At 41.4% G+C, this 15150-nt stretch overlaps 1 protein-coding gene across 8 annotated transcripts in view; it reads left to right on the forward strand.

Annotated features, from left to right (window-relative positions):
- The window catches only part of PLD1 (phospholipase D1), a 273608-nt gene that overhangs the window by 200299 nt on the left and 58159 nt on the right, over nt 1-15150 (forward strand). For all 8 annotated transcript variants that reach the window (XM_070373231.1, XM_070373235.1, XM_070373213.1 and 5 more), the window contains one exon: nt 5636-5789. In XM_070373231.1, coding sequence (XP_070229332.1) covers nt 5636-5789 — 154 coding nt within the window. The remainder of the gene's footprint in view (nt 1-5635; nt 5790-15150) is intronic.

The following is a 15150-nucleotide window of genomic DNA, read 5'->3' on the forward strand; positions in this document are numbered from 1 at the left end:
CAGCCAAAAATAAATAAGTGAATTAATTAAAACACATAGGCCTAAGTAGGGTAGAGTTGGTGTATTAGTTGTCTATTACTGCTGTAGAAAATGACCACAAACTTAGTGACTTGAAACAGCACAAAATTATTATCTAAAAGTTATGTAGGTTAGAAGTCCAACATAGATCTCTCTGGGTTAAAATCAAGATGTCAGCAGGGCTGTGTTCCTTCTAGAAGCCTCCCAGATAGAGCTAGTATAAAGAACCTGCCTGCCAACGCAAAAGATGTAAGAGATGCAGGTTCGATCCCTGGGTTGCAACCCACTCCACTATTCTTGCCTGGAGAATCTCATGGACAGAGGAGCCTGGTGGGCTACAGTCCATGGGGTCACAAAGAGTAGGACAACACTGAAGCAATTTAGCACAAAGGAGAATCCATTTCCTTGCCTTTTCCAGCTTTGAGTGGCCACCCTCATTCCATAGTTCATGGTCCCTTTCTTCTGTCTTTGAAGGCAGCAATGTTACATCTCTCTGAAAGTCCTCAAAGTGTCAACCCATTCTTCTGTAACCACATCTCTCTCTGAATTCCCTTTACTTTTAAAGACTCTTGTGATTATACTGAACACCTAGATAATCTAGGATAATGTCCTTATTTTTATGGTCAGCTGATTAGCACCATCTATTAATTCCATCTGCAGCCTTAATTCCCCTTTACCATGTAATATAACATACCAACTTTGGGTATTATGACATAGTCATCTCTAGGGGTCATTATTCTGTCTATCACAGGAGAATTAACAATTTTTTAAACAAGACATTTAAAAAAAAAAGCAAAATCACAAAGGAAATGATAGATAAATCTAACTGCATTAAAATTCAGAACTTTATTCATCAAAATATGCTATATAAGTAAAATAAAAAGATAAACCACGAACTGAAAAAAGAGTATTTGCAACACACTTAATACTCTTTGCGACTCCATGGACTGTAGCCCACCAGGCTCCTCTGTCCCTGGGGATTCTCCAGGCAAGAATACTGGAGTGGGTTGCCTTGCCCTCCTCCAGGAGATCTTCCCAACCCAGGGATTGAACCCAGGTCTCCTGCATTGCAGGCAGATTCTTTACCTTTCGAGCCACCAGGAAAGCCCATTCAAAACATATGAAGAACTCAATCAACAAGGAAAGACAATATCCAAAGAAAGATGGGCAGAGGAATTGTATAGGAGCACCCCCAAAAGGACATACCTGAGTCCCATAATATATGAAAGATGTTCATCCTCATTAATATGGTAATGAGGAAAAGAGCAAGTTTTCAAAATACCAATTGGCAAAAATCAAAAACTGAACAGTCCAAGTGCTGGCAATACTAAGCAACACCAGGGACCCACTCTTGTGTACAGAGCCCCGTGAAACTCCCACATGTGCACATCAGGAAACATATACACATCGATGTAGAACTTAACTGTGTATCACAGCAAAACTCTGGAAACTCCCAAACACCCGTCAACAGTAGAAAGAGTAAGTAGATGTGTGGGTGCTCATTTAAGGAAAATAATGCATTACGGTATGTATAAGATAAATCCCAAAGATATGATGTTGAATGAAAGAAGCCAGCCTCCAAAGATTATCTACTATTTAGTTCTATTTACACAAATTAAAAATAAGCCTAAAGTAAACTTGTTTGTTTAGGAAAACATCATCCTAACATAATGAACACAAAATTCTATATAAAGTTTCTCTCCTGGGATGGGAAGGACTTCCATGGGAAGGTAGCTGAGGACTTCTGGAATGTGGTAATGTTCTGTTTTTCAGCTTGGATAATAAATTCAATGGTTTTCTAAAGTCATTACCTAAATTGTACTTATAAGTTTTCATATACTCTTTTCTATTTTGCTATATTTCACAGTATTTAAAAAAGTTCCTAATAACAGGCTTAGAAAAGGTCATTTTCCAAAATTTAAGTGGTTTTAAATTATCGAGACAGTGTCCTAATAAACCAAGGGATTGCAGTCACCATAAAAATACAGAGTACATTTGTTGAAAACAATTCAAATTCTAAGGACTCATATAGAGTAAAAGGTCAAAATTCCCGTAGTGTCTCCTTCCCTTTGCCAGAAAGCACTCACCATCCTTAACCCTTCAGTGTGTATCTTCCTAGAATCCTTGCCCACTCTTCTTCCTCATATTTTCTGTAGAAATGGGTTAATACTATAGCATGCTGTTCTGAATTTGATTTTCAGAATATGGGAATGTTTAACAACAAAAAGGGAGATATATTTACATCCATCAATACCTCATTTTTAGTATCTCATTTATTAAATTCATCTGAGGTTTTCTCTTCCCCTTCTCCACATTCCTAATAAGTAGTAGCCAACTCACTTATCCTGGCTTCCCTGATGGCTCAGTGGGTAAAGAATCTGCCTACAGTGCAGGAAATATAGGAGACGCAGGTTCAATCCCTCAGTCTGGAAGATCCCCTGAAGGATTCCAGTATTCTTGCCTAGGAAATTCCATGGTCAGAGGAGCCTGGTGGGCTACAGCCCAAAGGGTCGCAAAGAGTCAAACATGACTGAGCATGAGCACAAGACAAGCACACTCACTTATCCAGTGTGGGTGAGAGTGAGTGCCCTGGGAGACTCCTGATGGACCCTGGAAGTACCAGAAAACACACCCTCTAAGAATTCTAGTTCAGAATGCCAGGAATGCATTCCTCTGCTGGCGAGTGTGGGGCTCACAGTGCTGGGAGGGAGTCTAGAGGGACCGGTGTGAAAATGTGTGTGTGTGTGTATATGCCTATGTGTGTAGGAGGGCTCGTATGCTCAGGCTGCCAGACAGTGAAGAGCAAGGTCTTTCCAATTCAGCAGCCCCGGCCCAACAGCGGCCTCTGCTGGGAACATGTGGTAGTGACGTCCCAGCTCTACTCTATATGGTGTCTGCGTCTTTGAGACCTCGTGGACTGTATAGCTGGAGAAGGCAATGGCACCCCAATCCAGTACTCTTGCCTGGAAAATCCCATGGACCGAGGAGCCTGGTAGGCTGCAGTCCACAGGGTTGCTAAGAGTCGGACACGACTGAGCGACTTCACTTTCACTTTTCACTTTAATGCATTGGAGAAGGAAATGGCAACCCACTCCAGTGTTCTTGCCTGGAGAATCCCAGGGACGGCGGAGCCTGGTGGGCTGCAGTCTATGGGGTCGCACAGAATCGCACATGACTGAAGCGACTTAGCAGCAGCAGCAGCAGGACTGTATAGCCCGCCAGACTCTTCTTCCATGGAATTTTCCAGACAAAAATAGTGTAGTGGGTTGCCATTTCCTACTCCAGGGGATCTTCACAACCCAGGGATCTAACCAGTGTCTCCGGCTTGGCAGGAGGATACTTTACCACTGAGCCACCTTGTAAGCCCCAAAGCAGCACTTGGGGGACCTTACTCCTCACCCCTGACAGTTCACACACCTGGGTAAGGGGCAGTTCATGCAGAGAGGAGGCTTCTTTGCTACAAATGCTATGTGCTAGCAAATCTCCCCCTCCTGAGGCAGGTTCTCTAGTGCAGATATTATCCGGGTAACAGTATCTGATAATAATGCCAATAATACTTAGAATTTGTGGAGCAGTTTATAGATCAGTAAGTGCTTTCACGTGGGTCTTATTTAATGCTCACAACAACCCGACAAGGTCTATATTATGATCTTGACTTATAAAAGATTAAATTAAAGCTGAGAAAGATTAAATAACTTTGTCCAAATTAATGCTGGGCCAAATGTCAAGCCCAAAGACAAATTTTATAGTGTTATTTGTCTGCAATAGAGGAGGCAAATTTTATAGTGTGATTAAAATGTAAGTGTATGTGTAAAAGTTGATTTGTCACTAACAAAATAACATTTTTCGAAGGTGGGGCTCACCTTACAGCACCCTAGTAGTGCTCCCAAATTTCTGTGAGGTGTTCCATCCTTTCTCTGTCACCCAGAGTCCCTGTGGGGTACTATTCATATCCGCAGTTATCATAGATTTGTATGTTAATTATGTGACAATATTGTGGCAAGGGCTTCCCAGGTGCACCAGTGGTTAAGAACCCTTCTGCCAGTTCTGCTGCTGCTGCTAAGTCACTGCAGTCATGTCCGACTCTGTTCGACCCCATGGATGGCAGCCCACCAGGCTTCCCCGTTCCTGGGATTCTCCAGGCAAGAACACTGGAGTGGGTTGCCAGTTCCTCCTCCAGTGCATGAAAGTGAAAAGTGAAAGTGAAGTTGCTCAGTCGTGTCCAACTATTCATGACCCCATGGACTGCTGCCTACTAGGCTCCTCCATCCATGGGAGTTTCCAGGCAAGAGTACTGGAGTGGGTCTTGAGGAGCCTGGCGAGCTACAGTCCATGGGGTCACAAAGTCACAACTGAAGTGGCTTAGCATGCATGCATGCATGCAATATTGTGGCAAACAGCAGTGAAGTCTCTTTAGGAGGAGCCGGCTTCCTCTCATGTCTAGCATCCTGCCATTTGGGCTTGGGGCAGGGCTGCTAACACCTTCCACCCTGATGGCCCCCATCACAGAGGGTAACCTCGAGCTCCTGTTCAACCTGACCCTTCTGCTCTGAGTCTGCAGAAGCAGTGGAGTGTGGGGCTAGAGCAAGAGGGGCAAGAAGGAAAAAGAGAATCAGCCAGGCCCTTCTGTAGTTTGTAGAATACCTCAAGGATTCAAAATGGATCCTTGATGATTAATGCAGAAAAAGTGACAATACATGACGGGAACGCAGAAGATACACATTGAACTAATATTCAAATACATGTGAAAGTTGACATTCTCAGCTCATGTGGATTTAAAAATAGAATGGAGAGAAGTTGATACAGAAGCCATTGGTGTGCCTCTCAAGTGAGGCAAGAGAACGGAAACCCATAGCCGCTAATGATAGTCTGTATTTGAGAGTGGGCTATATTGCTGTGAAGGTCTTCTTGGGTTTTGACATCTATAATTATATGACCATGAGTTAAAGTCTGCAGAATTTAATTATGTAGCATAAAAGCTAACTGAACTGAACTGATAAGCATTCTTGTTTCTTTGTGTGCTTAATGATTGTATCAGTCAGAATCCCTTGAGCCACAAGATAGAAAATTCAGCTAGAGGTATGTGAAACAATAGGAAAGATAAGGTAAGAAGGTAAGAAGTTCTAGAGTTGGCTAATTCAGTGACTTAAAGACCCAGAGTCTTTCTTCTTTCTGCTCTGCTGTCTTTAATTTATCTGTTTGTCCTCTTGGTTACAAAAGAGCTGCTACAGCTCCTAGAATCCTGTTTCCATACAACCCTTCAAGCCAGAGTATCCAAAGACTGGAAGAGACATCCTGTTCTTGTGTCTGTTAATAAGAAGTAGAAAACTTTCTCAGAAGCCCCTGGCAGATTTGCCTTCATGTTTCAATGGCTAGAATCATGACAAGTGCCCATTTCTAAGCAGTCACTGGCAGAAATAATGTCATGACCATGGCTGACTTAGACTGATCGAGATTCACCCCTGGGTTAAGGAGGTCACTGCTTCCCTAGAGCACCACACCTCTTGATAACCAAACAAAATGAGGGCTTATTTAGCAAGGAAGAATCAATTCTGGAGGATAAGTGAGTGTCTCCCTCGACAAGAAAATGGTTCAGTTGCACTGTTTCTCCTTATAGGCTCTGCCAACATAAATGACCGAAGCATGCTGGGAAAGCGAGACAGTGAAATGGCTGTCATTGTGCAGGACACGGAGACAGTCCCTTCGGTAATGGATGGAAAAGAGTACCAAGCTGGTCGATTTGCCCAAGGACTTCGGCTTCAATGCTTTCGGTGGGTCTCTGAAGCTGGGTGTCCCTCTGCGGTAGGCACTGCGACCCAGCCCAGCCTCTTAACTCTCAGCACACCTGCCATCTGCAGGTTCTTCTTTTTTCAAAACAGTGTCCCCAGAACGCAGGATGTGGTGCAAAATGGCTTTGTGTGGGGCACAAACATTTCCTATTTTAATAGCTTTTATTATTTTTGTGTGTAAAAAAAAAAAAACTAGCATTTTAAATCTATTAATAGATTTAGGACCAAGTCAAGCCACCTAGTGTCTAATTTAAGTTTTTTATAGTAAGTCCACTTTTAGAAATTGAAATGGTTCTGGTGATACAAGGCTATGATTTTTAAAATCACTAAAGGAGGATGCTAGAGATTACTGCTGTTAAATTTAAATGCAGAAACTTCAGTTCTCAGATTTGAGATGACTCCAGACATAGAAGATTCCTGATCTTCTACAGGAAGATGTGAGTTTTAAACAAATCTGTGGTCCAGCGGAGAGAGCATTGGGCTGAGAACCAAGGATTGTGTGGCCCTAAATGAGTCCTTCATTCAATTAAATGTCACTCAGAACTTTCCTAGGCATGGCTCTAACCGGACCCATCCCAGCCCCTGTATTCCAGTGTCGATGGACAGAGTGATCCTTCGAGAACCTAACTCAGATCCTGTCACTTCCCTGTTCCCTCCACAATGGCTTCTTTATTTTTTTCCGAATGGCTTCTTATCTCCTCTCCCTCCTCCCCCGTCACTACAGACACACTGAGCTCCCACCGTCTATGGAACACCCCAGCCACCCTCCCCCCGTAAGCTTTTTCAGGAAGTCCACAATTGTATGATTCTAGAATCTGCCTGCAATGCAGAAGACCCCGGTTTCATCCCTGGGTCAGGAAGATCCCCTGGAGAAGGAAATGGCAACCCACTCCAGTATTCTTGCCCTGGAGAATCCCATGGACAGAAGAGTCTGGTGGGCTACAGTCCACAGGGTCACACAGAGTTGGACAGGACTGAGTGACGGAAGCACACACAGAGAACTATATTGGCCAGGCTGGGATTTCAGTGTGGTCTCTGCAGTGAGATCGAGACAAGTGCCCCCGGTTAAAGGTGGTACTTTAAGCTTTCTGGTGAAAGGTTGCAGGGCTGTTGCTGTCACCTTTCCCATGTTAACAGTCGCTTCTGGAAAATGACTCACTGGCAGACAAGCACACCACCAGCCCTTCCCTCCTACCCACTCCAGACTCCAGCTTTTGAGAACCAAGCTTCAGTTCACTCTGCTCCCTCTGCCTCAGGAACTCAGCAAATTCATCCCTCAGAATATGTCAGACCTCTCTTTTTATTCACGTTTGTTACTAATTGTTTTGCCAGTAAGATTTTTTTTCTGATTATTGATATTTCAACTAGCTTCTAATGTTAATTTGTTTTGTTTAGAGGGGAGAGTTTAAAATCAGCACCCTGTTAATCAACCCATTGATTGCCTTCTGCAGGTTATATAGGGAAACAAATATTTCCTCCTGTAAACTAGAGATAAATGTCATACCTTTTCAGTTCCATGAGAACTTAAGTATTCTCTTTACAGGTGTGGGCTTCTTTATAAATTTCTAAATGTATAATAATTATAGAGGCAGAGAGCTCTGATTTCAACATATTTTCATTAGAGAAAATTTGGCAAACACAGAAAAGCAATAAGAAAATTAAGTTTTATCTGTAATCCCACCATCCAGGGCTAATAATTTTAACATGGTGTGTATATCATTCCACTTTTTTCTATACATAAATATCACTGTGTTGTATTTCTTTTTTAAAACATAATTGGGTTCTTGTAGTTCCACAAAGTTCTTTATTATTTAAACAATGTTGCACACACTTTTCCATGTCATTGTGTTCTATAACATTTAATAGCTACATTGTGTTACATTTAATGTCCGCATTGTATCACATCATATGAGTATGCCATAATTTCTTTAAGGAGAACCTCAGTAACAACAGATTTATCACTGATTTACACAAGTGGGTGTGGTTGTACATAGCATCTTGCTCACCTTCTTAATTGTTTCCTTAAATCCTAACCTTGGAATTTCTAGCCAAAGGAAGTGTGTAGTTTCCTTTGCCCTCTGACATCATATTGTATCTCTAACAATGTTTTAGAGGGCTTTTTCCTCCCATCTTTTCTGAATTGTTATTTTATTTAATCTTTGCCAATTTGTTGGGTTTCAAAATGAATTCCCGTTTTTTTTTTAATGTGCAATTTGAGAGTTTAGAAATGTATCCATTACCCATTTGTACTTGTTCTTTTGTAAACTGTCTAGACTATTCATGTCCTTTGTCCATTTTGTTGGGATGTTTCACTTTCTTTTAATGACATAAGTAACTTAAGTATACAAGAGGCTAATTTCTTTCTCCCATTTGTTGCAAATCTGACTTGCCAATTGCTTTTCAATCATGTTTATAGCATTTGGGGGAAACGTCAATTCTTATTAGTCAAATCTATCAGTTTTTTCTTTTTTCTCCCCATTTTAATTAATATGCTTAGAATAGCTTCCCCAACCCAAGACAAAATATTTCCTATTTCCTTATATTTTATCTTCTAGTGCTTGTTTAATATTAGTTTTTATTTTTTGATATTTATTTACTTATTTTTAATATTTATTTACTTATTTATTATTCTTTGGCTGCACTGGGTCTCAGTTGCACACGGGTCTTCAGCTGTGGCCTGTGAACTCTTACTTATGGCATGTGGGATTCAGTTCCCTCGCCAGGGATTGACCCTAGGTCCCCTGCCGTGGGAGTGTGGAGTCTTAGCCACTGGACCACCATAGAAGTCCCTGATATTATATTTTACATTCAGCATCTGCAAATTATTTTAATGTTAGAAAGGAAGTAGGGACTCTAACTCTTTTTGCTGGAGAAACCAGCTGATCCAGAAGTGCATGACTGCAGTACTGTCTGCCTCTCTAGCCTGCAGTACCTGTTTGCTAAGTCACTTCAGTCGTGTCCGACTCTGTGCGACCCCAGAGACGGCAGCCCACCAGGCTCCCCTGTCCCTGGGATTCTCCAGGCAAGAACACTGGAGTGGGTTGCCATTGCCTTCTCCGCCCCTCATGGCCTGCTGCTGCTGCCAAGTCGCCTCAGTCGTGTCCAACTCTGTGCGACCCCATAGACAGCAGCCCACCAGTGCCTGTTTATGCTGTAAACATAACTGCCATACATCCTAACCTATTTGTACTCTCTACTGCTTCCTATTAAAGTTCTGCTGACTTGCATGCTAGTGTGGTATCATTTTAATTATCATAGCTGTGCACTTTAATACTACTTCCTTCCTACCATACCACTTCCCCAAATTAGTATATTTTTCCCAAAATAACCTTGGCTACTCTTATTCATTCTTCCACATGAACTTTAACACTGTTTATTCAAGTTCCCTCATTCGTTTTTTGATCATGACTACAGTATGTTTATTGTTGCTGTTGTTTAGTGTCTTAGTTGTGTCTGACTCTTTTGCAACCCCATGGACTGTAGGTCACCAAGCTCCTCTGTCCATGGGATTTTCTAGGCAAGAATACTGGAGTATAGATTAATATAAAAAGAGCTGATGTCTTTATAATATTGAGCCATCCTAGTGAAGAACAAGGTATGTACTTCAGTTTCTTCAGAATTTTTATTCTTCAGTAATGCTTTAGGATTTTCATTATTGGAAGCAGGAGTACTTTTGCTTTATTGACTATGCCAAAGCCTTTGACTGTGTGGATCACAACAAACTGTGGAAAATTCTGAAAGTGATGGGAATACCAGACCACCTGACCTGCCTCTTGAGAAACCTGTATGAAGGTCAGGAAGCAACAGTTAGAACTGGACATGGAACAACAGACTGGTTCCAAATAGGAAAAAGAGTACGTCAAGGCTGTATATTGTCACCCTGCTTATTTAACTTATATGCAGAGTACATCATGAGAAATGCTAGACTGGATGAAGCACAAGCTAGAATCAAGATTGCCAGGAGAAATATCAATAACCTCAGATATGCAGATGACACCACCCTTATGGCAGAAAGCAAAGAAGAACTAAAGAGCCTCTTGATGAAAGTGAAAGAGGAGAGTGAAAAAGTTGGCTTAAAACTCAACATTCAGAAAACTAAGATCATGGCATCTGGTCCCATCACTTCCTGGGAAATAGATGGGAAAACAGAGGAAACAATGACAGACTTTATTTTGGGGGGCTCCAAAGTCACTGTGAGTCCCTTGGACTGCAAGGAGATCCAACCAGTCCATTCTGAAGGAGATCAGCCCTGGGATTTCTTTGGAAGGAATGGTGCTAAAGCTGAAACTGCAGTACTTTGGCCACCTCATGCAAAGAGTTGACTCATTGGAAAAGACTCTGATGCTGGGAGGGATTGGGGGCAGGAGGAGAAGGGGACAGCAGAGGATGAGATGGCTGGATGGCATCACTGACTCGATGGACATGAGTCTGGGTGAACTCCGGGAGTTGGTGATGGACAGGGAGGCCTAGTGTGCTGCGACTCATGGGGTTGCAAAGAGTCGGACATGACTGAGCGACTGAACTGAACTGAAAGTCACTGCAGATGGTGACTGCAGCCATGAAATTAAATGACGCTTGCTCCTTGGAAGGAAAGTTATGACCAACCTAGACAGCATATTCAAAAGTAGAGACATTACTTTGCCAACAAAGGTCCATCTGGTCAAGGCTATGGTTTTCCAGTAGTCATGTATGGATGTGAGAATTGGACTATAAAGCAAGCTGAGCACCGAAGAACTGATGGTTTTGAACTGTGGTGTTGGAGAAGACTTTTGAGAGTCCCTTGGACAGCAAGGAGACCCAACCAGTCCATCCTAAAGGAAATCAGTCCTGAGTGTTTATTGGAAGGACTGATGTTGAAGCTGAAACTCTAGTGCTTTGGCCACTTGATGCAAAGAACTGACTCATTTGAAAAGACCCTGATGCTGGGAAACATTGAAGGCAGAAAGAGATGGGGACAACGGAGGATGAGATGGTTGGATGGCATCACCGACTCAATGGACATGAGTTTGAGTAAACTCTGGGAGATGGTGATGGACAGGGAGGCCTGGCGTGCTGCAGTCCATGGGGTCACAAAGAGTTGGACACAACTGAGCTACTGAACTGAACTGAAAGATTTTTGTTGTTGTCCTTTTGGCTTTTTGCTGACTCTATACATTTCGTGATAAGTTTGTCCCTAGGTGCTTTATTTTTCTTGGCAACTTTTAAACTGTCTTAAAGCAGCAGTTGTTCTTGAACAAGCATTTTCACTCTTCCACAATAGCAGACACAAATAATCCATTAAAAAGCACCATGAAAACCTTATGTTGATTTTAGCTCTTTTCACTGGGAAATATTCTCAAAGATAAACGTTGTGACCTAGAGTCGAGCCATTTTCCCCCTTAAAAAAATGCAACTTCAATCCATTTCCCATCTGGTTTATTTTTGAATGGAAATAGACACATTTCGATGTGGCATCAGTTCTAAATAGAATCAACCATCACAGTACTGCACTGAATATTACAACTACATGCCAAACAGTTCATTAAGTCCTAGAAAATTATCCAGACTTTACAGATGTAGCCATCACTCAACAGAAACCAGTAGCCACACAGGTAGAGGTCAGAATCAATGACAGTGGTAGACATGAGCAGTGGAAAGAACAGACAATTTTCTGTGCCTTTCCTACTGTCCCACTGATAATGTAAACAATAAACATTCAATAATTGCCATTTTTCACATCAGCACAAAATCAAATTCATTTTCTCTGAAACCTTAATCCCCAAATACCCAGGGTACTTCATATTATATTTACTGTACTTTTTAATATAAATGTTTAATAATTAAACTGACAGGCAAAATAATTTATTACTGAATATTATCTGTTATAGGCTTATATAAATACTTTTTCTACTCACAAGTTCTAAACTGATAACTTGACAGACACATTCCCTCCTCTTGTTCTCATTTAAAAGCGAAGTCACAGAAGTATTCTTTTTTGCTGTTTTCAGCTGGTTAGACCCGACCCAAATCAAAGACATTATTATAATTGGCTTATTGTTGTAACTTGCACTGTCCTTCAAATTTGACACAGTTAAATTTTGCTTTGGGTCTTAAGAAGCAGCAGCATCTGTGCAAACATCATCCTTTAGGATCTTTTTTGAAAGTTATCCCTGTATAGTCTGCATGTGTGTGTTCGTGCTCAGTTATGTCCAACTCTCTGCAACCCCATGGACTGTAGCCCACAAGGCTCCTCTGTCCATGGAATTTTCCAGGCAAGAATACTGGCGTGGGTTGCCATTTCCTCTTCCAGACGATCTCCCGACCCAGAGCCGGAACCCGTGTCTCCTGCCTCTCTTGCATTGGCAGGTGGATTCTTTACCACTGCACCACCTGGAAGACATAATTTGAAGTAGAAGTAGAATTTTGAGGTCATAAAACTCTAAGAATCATAGTGAGCCCAGGTGCCAGATTCATTTGTTTTAGATAACTTTTAAAATTTATTTATTTATTTTTTTGGCTGCACCACTTGGCTTCTGGTATCTTGGTTCCCTGACCTGGGATTGAACCCAGACCCTCGTAATGAAAGCACCAAGTCTTAACCACTGGACCACCAGGGAATTCCCTTTTAGAGAATTTTTATACGACAGAAAAAGGGCAGACTAAAACTAAAGTGAGATGCCCTTTTATCCCCATAATCTGACTGAGCTTTTTTAGGTATTGGTAATATTGGAGTTGACTGGGGAGAACACGCATGGTAAATATTATATGTGTTGGAACAGTCTTTCCTGAGATAAATTTTGCATAATGTTTGACCCAGGAATTTTAATTTTTAAATTTCTCTGAGTGAAATAATCATAGAAATTCACAAAGTAATTATATGTGATGAATAAATTATGTTCATTATAGCTTTGTTTATAATAATGGAAAACTGGAAATAACCCAAAAGGTCATAATAAAAGAGCTAGTTAATAAATTTTCACATAACTGGAAATTCTGCAGTCATTAAAAATGATGATGTAAATCTACATATTTAAATAGTAAGAGGGTAACAGCATTGTGATCTCCACCCTGTTAAATCCAATGGTTGGTTCTCATCAGAATTTAACACTGTTTTGATCCAGGCTACTCACCCTCTGGCTTTTCTGCAGCCTCACTGACTACTCCTTCTCTCCCCTACTGTTGAGGTCCTCTTCTCTGTCTCTACTCAATCACATGGCTTTATGAGTATACATATGTGGACAATTCTCAAAATTATATCTCCAGCCAAACCTTCTGTCCCAAACTCCAGATTCATTTATCCAACTGCCTACTTAGTATCACCACTTGAATATTTAATAGATGTCCCAACAGGTTCAAAGTTGAATTCCTGGTCTTCCCTCACTAACTGACTCTACCCACAGAATTCCCCATCTCAGCTAATGGCAACTACCTTCATCTAGTTGCTCAAGCCAAGGCCCTTTTAGTCATCCTGATGCCTGTTTTTGTCACACTCTATGTCCACTGCATCAGCGAAACCTGATCTCCCCACCTTCCTCTCCACTGCTCAAGCCACCATCATCTCCCACCGAGATCACTGCAGTGACTCCCAACTGGTCTCCGTGTTTCAGCCCTCACCCTGCACGGTCTATTCTCAACACAGCAGCTGTTTTTTTAATATGTCAGTCAGATTCTGCCACTCCTTGCTCCAGTGCCTGCAGTGCGTCCCAATTTCATGCAGTGTAAAAGCCAAAACCCTTCTGAGACCTGTTTCTCCACTTCTGTTTCCAGCATAGCACAAGCCTTTGTATTTATTCCGTGAACCTGCCAGGCATGTGAGCAAAGGGCTTTGGACTCAGCTTAGATTCTAGCTCTGCTAATAAGATGTCTCCAACCTTTTGTTTCCCATTTGCAAAATGGGAATCATGCACTATCAACCTCACAGGAGTGAAATAGATGTGCTTTTTAACTCTCAGGCTTTATGTAAGTACAAGAGCTCTTACCATTTTCAAATATGACCTCTGAAATTTGTCTTGCTTTGCTTGAGAATTTCTTATTATTTCTAGTCCTCTGTTTATATTTGATCAACTCAGACAATCTACTGCATGTCTTCTTTTATGCCAGGTACTCTGGGGATATGAGACTAACTAAATCATGTTCTCTCAAATAATTTATGCACCAGAACTGAGAGATGGGCCTGTTAAAAGCAAAAAGTGCATGAATATTGCAGGTGTTCTGACAAAAACAAAGCATGTGTGAAGACAGTGTGGGGGACATAGGAAGAAAGATCGACCAAGAGAAATAGGAAATGGGAGGAGGAGGAGCCATAAGAAGTTGTTTAGAGGCAACCTTGTACTGAATCCTGAAAGATGGTGGGTGGGGAAGGAAAAGACTCCCTGACTACTCCCGTCTCATGCTCTTAAAGCACACCTGATATTTACCACATTTTAACCAATTCCTTCTGAGGGTGATTCTTTATTCGGTGTTGATCTTACCCACCAAATTTAACTCCACCCAGAGAGGCTCCATGTCTTTTGTGTTCATTTCTATACCCCAGAGTTCAGCATAGTTCTTGGCCCAAGGGAGGGAAGAGGGAAGATTAGAAGGAAAAAAGGAGGGTAAGAAGGTTGGGTCTTGGTTAAGAGCACAGGTTTAGGAGTTAGGTGATCCAGGTTGGAGTCCCAGATTGACAGCTTATTAAGCTGTATGACCTTGAAAGAGTTACTTAAACTTTCTGTGCCTAGTTCCCTTTTCTGTAAAAGGAAAATAATAATAGTTGTTCCCTTTTCATTATTTTTTAATTTTTTTTAATAGTTACTTCCTCATAGGCTGTTGAGGATTTACTGAGATCATTTTTGGAAAGGGCTCAGCATATTGGCTGGCACATTCTTTGACTACCACTCCTATCTTCCAAGGTCCTCACCCTCCTAGTCCAAATTACAAGGACTCTCTTAGAATGAAATGAAGGTCTTTCTTGTCTAACAGTTAAAAGTTTCAAACATTGTAACAACTTGGGGTTTTTTGTTTGGTTTTGAAACTCAGGATTTTTTTTTTCATAAAGATACACAGTCTTTTTTTTTGTATATTTATTTATTTTTAATTGGAATATAATTGCTTTACAATATTGTGTTGGTTTCTGCCATATATCAACATGAATCAGCCATAGGTATACATATGTAGTCTCCTTCTTGAACCTCCCTCCCACCTCTCACCCCTTTCCACACCTCTAAATTGTCACAGAACACTGGTTTGTGTTCCTTGAGTCATACAGCAAATTCCCACTGGCTATCTATTTTACATACGGTAATGTGTATGTTTCCTCAATTCGTCCCACCCTACTCTCTCAACTCATCCCACGCTCTCCCTCCCCTACTGTGTCCACAATCTG

The sequence above is a fragment of the Bos mutus genome, chromosome 1 (genome assembly GCF_027580195.1).
Source record: "Bos mutus isolate GX-2022 chromosome 1, NWIPB_WYAK_1.1, whole genome shotgun sequence".
NCBI lineage: Eukaryota > Metazoa > Chordata > Mammalia > Artiodactyla > Bovidae > Bos > Bos mutus.